Source organism: Leptodactylus fuscus, chromosome 4 (genome assembly GCF_031893055.1).
Source record: "Leptodactylus fuscus isolate aLepFus1 chromosome 4, aLepFus1.hap2, whole genome shotgun sequence".
Taxonomy (NCBI): Eukaryota; Metazoa; Chordata; class Amphibia; order Anura; family Leptodactylidae; genus Leptodactylus; species Leptodactylus fuscus.
Window position 1 is genome coordinate 40,231,384 of NC_134268.1, and position 12,737 is coordinate 40,244,120.

Genomic DNA, 12,737 nt, shown 5'->3' on the forward strand with positions numbered 1-12,737 from the left:
AGTGGCAGGCCAAGAAAAATATCAGAAAGGCAGAGAAGAAGAATGGTGAGAAGTCAAGGACAATCCACAGAGCACCTCCAAAGAGCTGCAGCATCATCTTGCTGCAGATGGTGTCACTGTGCATCGGTCAACAATACAGCGCACTTTGCACAAGGAGAAGCTGTATGGGAGAGTGATGAGAAAAGCAGTTTCTGCAAGCACACCACAAACAGAGTCGCCTGAGGTATGTAAAAGCACATTTGGACCTTCTTGGACAAGAAGGTCCTGTGGACTGATGAAACAAAGATTGAGTTGTTTGGTCATACAAAAAGGCGACAGCATTCCAAGAAAAACACATGCTACCCACTGTAACATTTGGTGGAGGTTCCATCATGCTTTGGGGCTGTGTGGCCAATGCCGACACCGGGAATCTTGTTAAAGTTGAGGGTCGCATGGATTCCACTCAGTATCAGCAGATTCTTGAGAATAATGTTCAAGAATCAGTGACAAAGTTGAAGTTACACCGGGGATGGATATTTCAGCAAGACAATGATCCAAAACACCGCTCCAAATCGACTCAGGCATTCATGCAGAGGAACAATTACAATGTTCTGGAATGGCCATCCCAGTCCCCAGACCTGAATATCATTGAACATCTGTGGGATGATTTGAAGCGGGCTGTCCATGCTCGGCGACCATCAAACTTAACTGAACTTGAATTGTTTTGTAAAGAGGAATGGTCCAAAATACCTTCATCCAGGAACTGATTAAAAGTTACAAGAAGCGACTAGAGGCAAAAGGAGGAGCTACTAAATAGTCACTTTTCTGTTGAGGTGCCCAGACTTTTGCAGCGGTCAAATTTTGGTTTAATGCATATTGCACATTTTCTGTTAGTACAGTAAACCTCATTTCAATCCTGAAATATTACTGTGTCCATCAGTTATTAGATATATCAGACTGAAATGGCTGCTGCAAACACCAAAATATTTAGAACTAAAAATCATTAAAGATTAATAGGGGGGCACAAACTTTTTCATAGGACTGTATCATGTGCCAGCTCACTCCCACAGCTGTGTCACTGCCACAAAGTATTTCGAGAGAGTGCTAGTAAGTTTAAAACCCATTGACACTGCATCATCAATTGTGAATCTATGTTAGGGTTGCAATGCAAGACTCACCCAGAGCGAATTAGAAAAAAAAAAAAAAAATTCTGATCTCCAATGTCTGAAAAATAAGACTTACCCTGAAAATAAGAAATTTTGGAGAGGTTTTGGAGAATTTTTTTTTTTTTATATATATATATATATATATATATATATATATATATATATATATATATGACCCTGTCTTAGTTTTGAAGAAACACAGTAGTAATACAATATGTACGTAAGTACAACTTATTAAAGAGGACTATTCACCACCTCTTGGCATTCTTCAATAGGCAATACTCCAAGGATTCTGATGCAGTTGGAAATTAAACTATATATAGATAGAGATTCTGATCACATGACCTAGGGTCAAAACCTGCCCAGGTCCATCTTCAAAAAGTTGCTATTAGAGAGTTAATTTACACTTCTCAGACAACCAGTTTAATCTGTAATAACATGGGGAAAAATAATCCTATTGTATTCCTGGTAGGCTAGGTGTACATGGCTTTTTTTTTGTTAAGGGTTTTTGCGGTATTAGTGTAGCATGTCTCCACATCGCGAAAATGATTAGACGTGTCTCCACACAATGTGTACCGTAGTACAGTATGTCTCCACATCTTCTAGAAGAACCAGTGAAATCTGTCTAGTGATGACCTTTGACCCTGAACTACACATCTGCTGAGGTAAGTGAAAAAAGGCGGGAAATTTGAATTACAGTGCACAGCTTACACCAGGGGTCTCAAACTCAATTTACCCCAGGGCCACTAGAGGTAGAGTCTGGGCCGCATCAGGTTTTCCCAATTTTTTTTTTTTTCTAAAAGTCGCCATATTCTGACAGCCGTAACTTTTTTATACGTCAGTGTACGGGGATGCATAGGGCGTCTTCTTTTACGGGGCCGGTTGTACTTTTTAGTTCTACCATTTTTGGGAAATGCTATTGCATTGATCACTTGTTATTCAAATTTTTATCAGAATCAAAACAGTGGAAAAAAAAAACAAAAAACGGGGGTTTGGCACTTGTGCCTATTTTTCCCGCTACGGCATTTACCGTACAAGAAAAATATTGTTATAGATTTGTAGAGCGGGCGATTTCAGACACGGGGATACCTAACATGTATATGTTTCACAGTATTTAACTACTTTTATATGTGTTCTAGGGAAAGGGGAGTGATTTGAATTTTTTTTTTTTTTTTTTTTTTTTTTGCATTTATTAGACCCCCAGGGGTGTTGAACCCCAGGGGGTCTGATCACTAATGCAATGCATTACAATGCTAATGCATTGCAAAAAATCATTTGTTTTGCAGGCTGCATAGACCAGGCTGCAAAAGAAAGAGATTGCAGACAACCCGGGGAGCCTTGTAAAGCTTGCCGGAAAAATGGCAGCGCCCATACGCCGCCGGGAAAATGGCTCCTCCGGCGCCTTTGACTGTGGCGCCGCAGGGGTTAATGCCTCCCATCAGTCCTGGGACTGATCAGAGACATTACTGCTTTAAGCAGTAGACAACCGGCGCTAGACACCTGGCGGCTATTGTCCTGAGGGCCGCAGTTGGCCCGCGAGTTTGAGACCCTTGGCTTCCACTAGCTTTACTTCCCTGAGTGAACCTGAGGAGAAAAAGTATATTTTATTAATTTACCACACATTTTGGGCTACCATGCCGCCATGTGTCCCCCCAAGCAAGCCTGCTTTGGAGGTCCCTCATCATTCTCCACATTGCAAAAGTGCAGAGTAGGTATAAATATCAGGCTTACTAACAACGCGATACATGGCTTTGGATCCAAATATTAACGAATTCTGTGAGCTAACGTCGACTGAAGATCTAGCTATTGAATTTGTCAAGCAAAATCGATTACTTCTGTCGGATCAACAGCTTAATCAGCAACAACAACATTGTCTGCTGGGAACCCAAGGTTGCACTGGTGTGGTCTCAGCAGCAAAAAAGGCCTATGGAAATCGAGGAAAAGCATATGATGGTTTTTGGTGCTCCAAGTGTCGGAAATTTCGAGCAGTAAAAAAATGCTATTTTTTAAAAAATTATTTTTAAAGTAAAACACATTTCGAATGTAGAGACATGCTACACTAGAGCAAAAACGTGTGGAGACATGCTACACAAATACCGGTTTTTGCTACTACATAGTACTAATGATAGTGAATGGTGTTGTGCTGACCAGACAGTTGGCAGCAATCCAGTCACAATGGATTCCTACACACCCACATTGGGTAACATTAGGTGCAGTGTGACATTTATGAGCTTTATGTTGAGCAGCCAAAACTTGCCTTGTAGCCTTAGGCCACTTGCACACTACCGTGAGCAAGCTGCTGGCTGTGAATGAATGGCGCGGCTGGCGCAAGGAAGTCATCTGTGTGCTGCCCGGGCTTCATCAGCCCCATTCATTCAATAAATAGGAGCTGACTGCAAAACTGGACAGGAATAGGACTTGTCCTGAGTGTCAGCCCGCATACGAAACAGTCAGAAATGAATAGGTCAGTGCACTATAGCACATGGATGTGTGCAAGGGGCCTTCATTAGTCATTGTGACTAGGCTGTCTTCATGTGCCATACTCACCTATACCCTACAGGTTTCTCTTCAGTCTCATGCCAATGCCACATCTATGAAAGCCTCATATCAGTGGCTTCAGCTGTCACTGGAAAGGAACATGTCATATGCGAGTGACATCCGTGGTCCCTCCTTAGTGTCTCCAGTCACATGACATGTAGGACTTTTGGCAACGTGGAAAGAGACTGAACAGACAAGAGAGTGCTGAGAACAGGGGCTAGTTTGTTTTTTACCGCCATTTACAGATGTTCCCCACGTTGCTGCGACACTTCCTGGCCAACCAAGTTAGCATTGTAGTAAAAAAATATACAGGTTAACAAAAAAAAAAAAACACAACACAGCCACAAATGAGGTTAAAAAAATTTATTCAACTTTTTAAAGGTTTGCATTGTACTTTCGATATCATCCAAGACATTGCTTCCCTGTCTTGTACCTAAAAACTTCCTCGTGGCGACACACCACTTGTTCTCTCGCTAACACTTTCGACGCGAAGGCGCAAATCACGACACGTTGCAAAGCAACGCCGACCGTGATGCCGCCGCTCATATTAAAGGTTAAAGAATCGTGATAAAACTAACCCCGCGCGGCTCCACTCTCGGCCTTGGCTACTTTTTGCTCCATTCGAAATAAAAGATATTGGCTATCACACTGAAAAAAACGAACAAAAAAAAAAAAAAAACAGAACTGTGCGGGTTCTGCCATCTTATAAAGCCAGCAGCAGGTTTTTATTTTCTTGTACACTTAAAAGAAATTTTTTTTTTTTTGCAACTTTTTGTAATTTTTTTCTTCTTCTCTTATTTGGCATTAGCTTTCAACAGCTTTGTTGGCAGCCATGCAATAAACATCTGTGGATAAGATGTCGTAGTAGGTGAACAGCCATTGTTTGCGGGTTGTATTGTACGGAATAAAGCAAGTCCAGGCCTCATCAAATGGCTGTGATGTCTTATAAGACCTCAAACCCTATAAAACTAGAGTCATCGGTACGTACACATAGATATAGAAATTTTAAAATAAAGTTTTCAGTCAGCATTTAAAATTAAAAGTTTTTTCTTTTCTTTCTAGTCAGTCATTTTGGAGGAAAAAAAAATAAATAAAAATAGAAAAAGGCTAAAGTGTTTTGCATATCTATGTGGAAGAACAGAAATCTCTACGCATTAGTATCAGAAAGGTCACTGTACAGACTACACAGCTTATGTACAATTAAGAGTGTGCAATATTACTTGGCTGGGCAGAAAATAGATGTCCATAATAACTCCTCGCTCCTATCTCACACATGGCAGCCGCCATCGCTCATTCTTGGCCAAAGCCTTCTGTTTCTTCGATGGCGAAAAGCAGCTTCTCTTTCAACTGTTCGTAGCTTTTATATGGTGGTAGATCCAAGCGGTTGAAGCTGCAGAGGTGAGAGGTCATATAAAAGGTCAGGATCTATAAGCGGTATATCTGTAGACCCGTTACATTGGTGGGGGCCTGACTAATGAGAACAGGGGTCCTATAACCCCCCGCTCTGCGGGAAGAGTGACCAAACCTCCCCGTGGATGGAGACCAACCCCGTTCCCATTTGCTTCTGGCCATCTCTGTATCTAGTATCGCTGAAAAAGTGAAAAATCACAGGCCAAAATAAACAAATATAAAAAAAACAAAACGTATATACTCGAGTATAAGCCGACTTTTTCAGCACTGTTTTTATGCTGAAAAAGCCTCCCTTTACTTATACTGGAGTCAGGGTCCACAGAGCACAGAGACGCGCAAGGACCTGCATAAATTAAACGAAGGGGGGTCCTTTAGTGCTACTGCTCTGTGATTGGCTTTTCATGTAGGTCATGTGACTGTGATGCCATCAAAGGTTCTGTAGCCACTGGTATGTAACATCTGCAGATAAGTCAGTGGCCAGGATTCATTGTGTCTTATGGAAGATGTCTGTTGTATGGAGGAGAGGAAGCTCCAGTAACGTGACACACAGGGACCTTCCTTTAGTTACTCTGCCTATTAAGGTCAGGCATTTGGGGTTATTCATTTAGTTTCAGTAACTCCATGTGCCTCACATTAATAACAGTTAACTCCATCATGTCCCTCATATTAACCCCTGTGTGCCCCATATAAGTGTTACTAATATGTGAGACACATGAAGGACCTTAATTATGAAGATACCTAATTATTACCTCCATATGTCCCACATATCAGTAACTCTTATGTAAGGCACACAGGGGGTTAATGCGAGGGACATGATGGGGTTAACTGCTATTACTATGATCCCCATGGAGTCACTAAGCTGCAATGCACATGACCAGACTATCTGCAATGGTGGATCCCCCCCTCAGCTTATACTCGAGTCAATAAGCTTTCCCAGTTTTTTGTGGTAAAATTAGGAGCCTCAGCTTATATTCGGGTCGGCTTATACTCGAGTATGTAAGATATATCAAAATAGAGATTATAGATAGATAGACAGACAGACAGAGAATATATACCACAAGCATGTCCTTATGCTGTTGAGATTCAGGACTTCAAACCTGGTGACCCCTGTCCATTTGGCATGTATTATTCTGCCAGAGTGCAACTGAAACAGGGCCCCCCACCCTCTTCCTTCCCAGAGATCACAAGATCAAGCCCAGTATGTGCCCCATTTGATTGGGGGAGTTGTGTTTTCCCAGAATGGCCCTTTTCTATTTATATGGGACTGCCAGATCAATATCCTTATCCCCCCCCCCCCCCCCCCAGATTAGACAGTTACTCCTGACCCTGTGGACCTTCCTCAGACATCAGATGATCCTCACAATTTTGGCCAGACTGTATCTGATGAGTATGGGTGTGTCCCATCTCTCCCCCCTTGACCAGTACTAATCCCATTGGCTCAGGTATATGGATAGCACAACCTGCTTTAGGGTTATGGCAAGACTTCACCTACCATGTGTGACTTCTTGGCAACCATGTTTCCTTCCCAACTTTTTCAATGCAGAATTTCTGAGGACCGTTGCTTCCTGAGGTGAGGATACATTTATATATAAAGACGACATTAAAACTATAAGTCATATTATGGAGTGTTCAGCTGCGTGTCGAACACTTACCCATCAACTCTGCAAATCCACCTAGAGGTAATCTACACGTGCCGGTGACAAACTGCAGCAACCGCAAGCGCACTTCATTGTCCATCTCCTTCACAAACTGCAGGAATAAGAAGTCATTGTCTAATGTGAAAAGGAAAAACTCATGCAGTAGGGCAAGCTGGGACATACGGATTCATAGTGTGAATTACCTGCCAGAACCAGATGATCTGCTTGCTGTTTCTTGTATAGTGGCGGTAGACTGTATTCCGCTGCCAGTCTGATAGATCTACTTCTTGCATGCCGCACAGCATTACCTAAGGAACATGTGCAGGTCTTACAGATCGTGTAATAAAGGAACAAGGACAAAGTAGCTGAAACCTCTCTTTTCTATAGCTATAGCTGGAATACTGTAGTGGGCAAGCAAGTTCATTGTAAAAGTGACATGAAATTATAAGAAACGAAAGATGCAATACATTAGCCTGAACTGGATTTAAAGGGATTTATCAGGAACTACTTATGGATGGCCAGGTGGGGTACAACACCAGGCAACCCCACCGGTCAGCTGACCAAATCACCACTTATACTTTAAAAGCTAGTGACACCATGTTCATTGGTCATATGTCATATATGGGAATCCGTCCCATTCAAGTGATACCAAGCACAGTCACTAGGCAATGGGGCAGATCTATTAAAACTAGCATTTTCTATGCCAGACTTAAAGGGATTCTACCATTAAAATCACATGGGGCGTCCCCAATGCTGCAAGCCGACTGCACATGCCCACAGGCCACAAGAAAATGGCTGCTTACACATACTAAGTAGCCATGGGCATGCGCAGTCTGCTCTGCCCGAGGCCTAGAAGTTTGAACCCAGCTCCGGAAGAAGATGGAGGCGGTGCTGGAGATTTCTCTGGCAGCATTGGGGACACCCCCAGTACTGTTCGAGTGCTGAGGACCGCCCCAGTGCTGTGAGAGAACTCATTTACATACCGACGAAAACCAGGATTTCTACTGAACGGCGGCGTGGAGAAGACATCTAAAGGTAGGAGAATAGCAGCCTTTCTTAAAGAGGACCTTTCACCATATCTGGGCACATGCAGTTCTATATACTGCCAGAAAGATGACAGTGCGCTGAATTCAGCGCACTGTCGGCTTTCCCGATCTGTGCCCGGTGTGAAGAGCTTACGGTCCGGTACCGTAGCGCTTTAGTGTCAGAAGGGCGTTTATGACCATTAGCCAGGAACGCCCTTCTGCCTCGCGGCGCCTATCACGCTGTGCTGTGGAGCAGGGAGGAACGCCCCCTCCCTCCCTGATAATACTCGTCTATGGACGAGCGCTGTGAGCAGAGGGAGGGGCCGTTCCTCCCCGCTTCACAGCACAGCGTGATAGGCGCCGCGAGGCAGAAGGACATCTCTGGCTAACTGTCAGAAACGCCCTTCTGACCATAGAAGAGCTACGGTACCGGGCACAGATCGGGAAAGCCGACAGTGTGCTGAACTCAGTGCACTGTCAGCTTTCCGGCAGTATATAACACTGCATGTGCCCGGATATGGTGAAAGGTCCTCTTTAAGGTTATTCCTACGTGTGAATAAGGAAAAGAAAAAAAAAAAAAAAAAAAAAAAAAAAGTGATTTTAATGGTAGAATCCCTTTAATAAACATCGCCAACAGGCGCAGGGCTGATAGAGGAAACTTCAGCTTTTTCATACTCCGCTCCATACTCATGCGTCAATAGAGATCTCGCCAGTTGGGAACTAGCATAGATTTCTATTATGGCTCACACCAGTTTTAACGAATATGTTGGGCCGAGGAATCCGCAGCCCAGCCCTGTTTTCGCTCCACCACCACAGTGGCATGTGAGGTGCAGAATGGGGATTGTGGTACAGGTATAGGACCTTGCACCTAAAAACTGGCTTAAGTGGGTTGATAAATCCCCCAATGTGTGGTGTTGTGCTCGGCAAGCAGTGAAGAGGCTGCAGCACTAAGGACAAGCAATATTACACCCAGATTATCACAGATTACACAGATATGAGTGTACAGAAAGTTATTGGTTACAGCTCCTACAGCAGTAATACACCACTCATACTGCACGATGCATGCACACAGTGTACAGAGGGCGCATCAATGGAGCTGGGTAGCTATAGGTCTCTCACAGTAATAATACAGATATATAGGTGTACAAGCCAAACCTCTAACTCTTTTTCATCGAAATACTGCAGCCATTGTAGTGGGACTACGGCATTAAAGCCATCAAGAAATGCTTTGGTTTGTTCTTCAACACCTCGCGAAAATCTCCATTCTGCCATCAGCCTAGAAAGAAGGAATAGACATGTCCAGTCCGGAATCATGAGGTCACGTATATACTGCAGAACTAGCCGGCCTGACCGTACATTACTATGACTACAGGGTTATTAGGGCTATACCTATGGGGTGTCATGTCTAGGGTAGGCTTCAAGGGATACTGCCATCTTGATAGATACGGGTTCCTCCTCTGTCTTGAGAACAGGGCCTCAATCATGGCTGCAAGTGAATGCAAAAGGGGTGGTGTAGTCGTTCCAAAAACGGCTAAGCACAAGCGGGTCCTAGAGGAGAGATCCTATATCTATGATGCCAAGATGGGACTACCCAAACAGTATAGAGAGGTTCAATTTAACATGGGGTCAGTTTTTCACTAGTTCAGCAAATTCTGTGCCACTTTACTCCAAGAGGACGAGATGGGGCAGGATCAGATTTATCATTTTCCTCCAGTCTTCTGGGATAATGATGCCAGAAATCTATGTGGGCAAAAAGCTGGTGTGAGATTTCTGTTTAGGTGCTCGGACCCCAGAAGAAGCACCAGGTCATAAATTAGGTGCAAACCCTGGCGGTGCAGGGATCGTCAAAACCAGCCGGTCTTTATAACGCAGCCCCATGGTGTCACACACTAGAGGACATGGCATGGACAATTTTTTGGTTACTCCTGTGCCGCTCTCTTGAAAAGCGGGCATGCATGGGGCACCAGATTTACGATCGTTTGTGACAAATGATCCTTTATGCTGGATATCTATACACGTCTTGTTATATTGGAGTCACATTCTCCACCAGCAATGGATCCATGAAGACTAGCATTGGTAATGTCAGTCTTCCTGAAGATTCTGTGGGGAGGATTGTGTAGATCTGGTATTGTAAGTAATCTCAGGGACACGCCTGGTTAGGAGCTGTACACAGCCTAGTATTCCCAATTGCGCTCACTTACCCAATATATTCCTCCTTGTTCTCCTCAGTAACAAGGATATTGGATCCCCCAGGTTTGAGGTCATGGGATGTGACTTTTCCTAGTATCTCCATATCCACAGAAAAGTACATCTCCAAGTTACATTCTTCAATGTTATTGTCTCTGGAGAGAAGAGAAAGAACATTTTCATAGGAAACATCACTATAGAGAGAAATACTATAGAAATATACCGGAACCCGGGAGAGAGAAAACTGGATACTACAATAGAATCTGCCCCAGGACTTACCGGATCCATATGAGGGAGTTATAGAACTCTGGATCAATAGACTCCAGGTCTTTGATGGTAAGCTTCTTGCTCAACATCCGTTTGTAGAAAGGAAGAGAAAATCCTGTGTCAATGAACTTGCCATGGAACAAAGCCTGGGGAGAAAGAAGCCAGTGACCGGTTATTGCGTGCTATGGACTCCATATTGATTTAAAGTTACTGCTCCGCTTTTATAGTCCTGTTGTAATAAGGTTCAATGTTGTGTATAGATTCCTTATAGCTTTACAGTGGTCAGAGCTTAGTTGTAAGGACACTGAACTCAATCTCCTACAAAAGATAACGTAGTGTCCTGCAGTCACCACTAGAGGGAGATTAGGAAGTTAAAGGGAGTCTGTCACCAAGTCAGATATTCAAAGGGGTGGTGCCATTAGAGTCCCTTATTCCCAGGTGAGTGTGTGGTGGGTCAGAAAGCTGGGTGTTCCAGCGACCAGGAGAATGGGGGCCTGGAAATCCCTGTGAATGAAGCGCCAGTGCACTTGCATGAACGATGATTCAATGGGACTGAATAAGCTCCATGGAACGGACTGGAGCACTGGTCACACAAGCACACTGGCAAGTCATCCCCAGAGAGATGCAAAGTCTCAGTCCTTGTTTTCCTGGTAGCTGAGGGACCAAGTGGTCAGAAACCCAGAGATTTAACACTTCTCTGTGGGTAGAGGCTACGCATCTTAAGGCACAACCCCTTTAAGTCCGCTTCACCACTATCAGGAGAGCTAGTAACACTCAGCATGTCCCACTGTCAATGGGATTTCTTAGTCTTAGGCACAACAACCTCTGTAACATCTGCCAAACGTCACGGTAAAATCTTACCAAAACTTCCTTGTAAATGTCAGGGCTCGTTCACATCTGCGCCCGGTCTCCGTTCTGCAGGTTTCCATTTCCTGCACAAAACAGAGGCAGGAGACGGAAACCTGCAGGACTCTTTCATACCCATTCATTTGAATGGGTTTGAAAGATATCCGGCCGTGAGCGCCAGTGAGCGTTTTATGCTCTCTGCCGCGAAACCGTTTTTTTAAAACCGGACACAGAGTCGGACATGCAGTACTCTGTCCGATTTAAAAAAAAAAAAAAAAAAAAAAAAAAGGTTTCGCGGCGGAGAGCATAAAACGCTCACCAGCGCTCACAGCCGGACCCGGTCTGACAGCTTTCAGTCTTCTGCATGCAGAAGACAAAACCTGAAAACGGAGTCCGGGCGCTAGTGTGAACCCAGAGTCAGGTGTACAAGTAGTGTGCACATGTATGTAATATTCTGGTATTAATGTCTGGTCTATGTACAGCCACCCTGTTGGGTTGTGAATTGCAGACTGACAAAGGTTAAACTAGCATGTAACTATCGTATTAGGGCCCCTTCACACAGAGTAAACGCGCATGTATTTTGGCAAAATACACGTGTAAAAATAAGACTCCCATTGACTTCAATGACATTTTACACGTGTATTTTGACGTGCATTTTGACACGTGTAAACAAAAATGCCATTGAAGTCAATGTGAGTCTGAATTTTACACGTGTATTTTGCCAAAATACACGCGCGTTAACTCCATGTGAAGGGGCCCTAAGGGTGAGTTCACACTGAGTATACGCCAGCTTATTCTGAACGTAAAACACGTATAAAGCAGTTCCATTCATTTCTAGGGGAGCTGGCATACGAGCGCTCCCCATAGAAATGAATGGGCTGCTTTTTTCACTACGAGCACTTGAAGTGAATGGAAAGTGCTCACGTGTACGGCTCGGCATGAGCAGAGCTAGCTGTACACGCGGGCACTTTCCATTCACTTCAATGGGAGCGTTCGTAGTGAAAAAAGCAGCCCATTCATTTCTATGGGGAGCGCTCGTATGCCGGCTCCCATAGAAATGAATGGGAACTGCTTTATACGTGTTTTACGTTCAGAATAAGATGGCGTATACTCAGTGTGAACTCACCCTTAAAGTGTTTTAATGAGAAGTTGTGAATCTTAAATTAAATCTGTACAAAGATCACAGTTTATATGGAGAAAAAAAAAAAAGAAAAAAAGAAAAGCAAGTTAATCTTTTAACCCGGTGGTTTGTTAGTTTCAGCTGTGCTACTGTCCCCTATGAGTCCTCCATGTACAGGTCTATGTGCATAGCACTAATATACTGCAGTATTATCAGAAGGAAACCAGAACTGACCATAGCAATAAAACGGCCAATAAAGCAGAAGTAGGACAAGTGGTCGGGGTTGATAGTGGAGGCCGGGTTGATCTGCAGGCAGTAATTGCTTTTACCGGCGTATTCAAACAAGCAGTACATGGGGTTCAGCACTTCATGTGAGAGGAGGAAAAACCACTCTCTGGAAAAAAAGAACAGGTACAGTCAAAGTCAGTCTCCCTTCTAAGATCGGTTATACAAAGCAGACAAAACTGGCGGCCATCTTAAATTTTAAATGAGCTATTCTAAGGGTGTCAGATACCACTCAATTGAAATTGACTGGGATCTGACACCGGGGCCCCCCGTTCAG

General features: G+C 43.8%; 1 protein-coding gene across 4 annotated transcripts in view; it reads right to left on the minus strand.

Moving 5' to 3' along the window:
• Positions 1-4,031: 4,031 nt before the first annotated feature.
• The window catches only part of WWP1 (WW domain containing E3 ubiquitin protein ligase 1), a 79,014-nt gene continuing 70,308 nt past the window's right edge, over positions 4,032-12,737 (minus strand). For all 4 annotated transcript variants that reach the window (XM_075270349.1, XM_075270350.1, XM_075270352.1 and 1 more), the window contains exons 17-24: positions 12,410-12,569; positions 10,222-10,355; positions 9,957-10,097; positions 8,911-9,031; positions 6,934-7,038; positions 6,746-6,842; positions 6,586-6,658; positions 4,032-5,073 (exon numbers count right to left, since the gene is read on the minus strand). In XM_075270349.1, the coding sequence (XP_075126450.1) occupies positions 4,974-5,073; positions 6,586-6,658; positions 6,746-6,842; positions 6,934-7,038; positions 8,911-9,031; positions 9,957-10,097; positions 10,222-10,355; positions 12,410-12,569 (931 nt within the window). In that variant the 3' untranslated portion in view covers positions 4,032-4,973. The remainder of the gene's footprint in view (positions 5,074-6,585; positions 6,659-6,745; positions 6,843-6,933; positions 7,039-8,910; positions 9,032-9,956; positions 10,098-10,221; positions 10,356-12,409; positions 12,570-12,737) is intronic.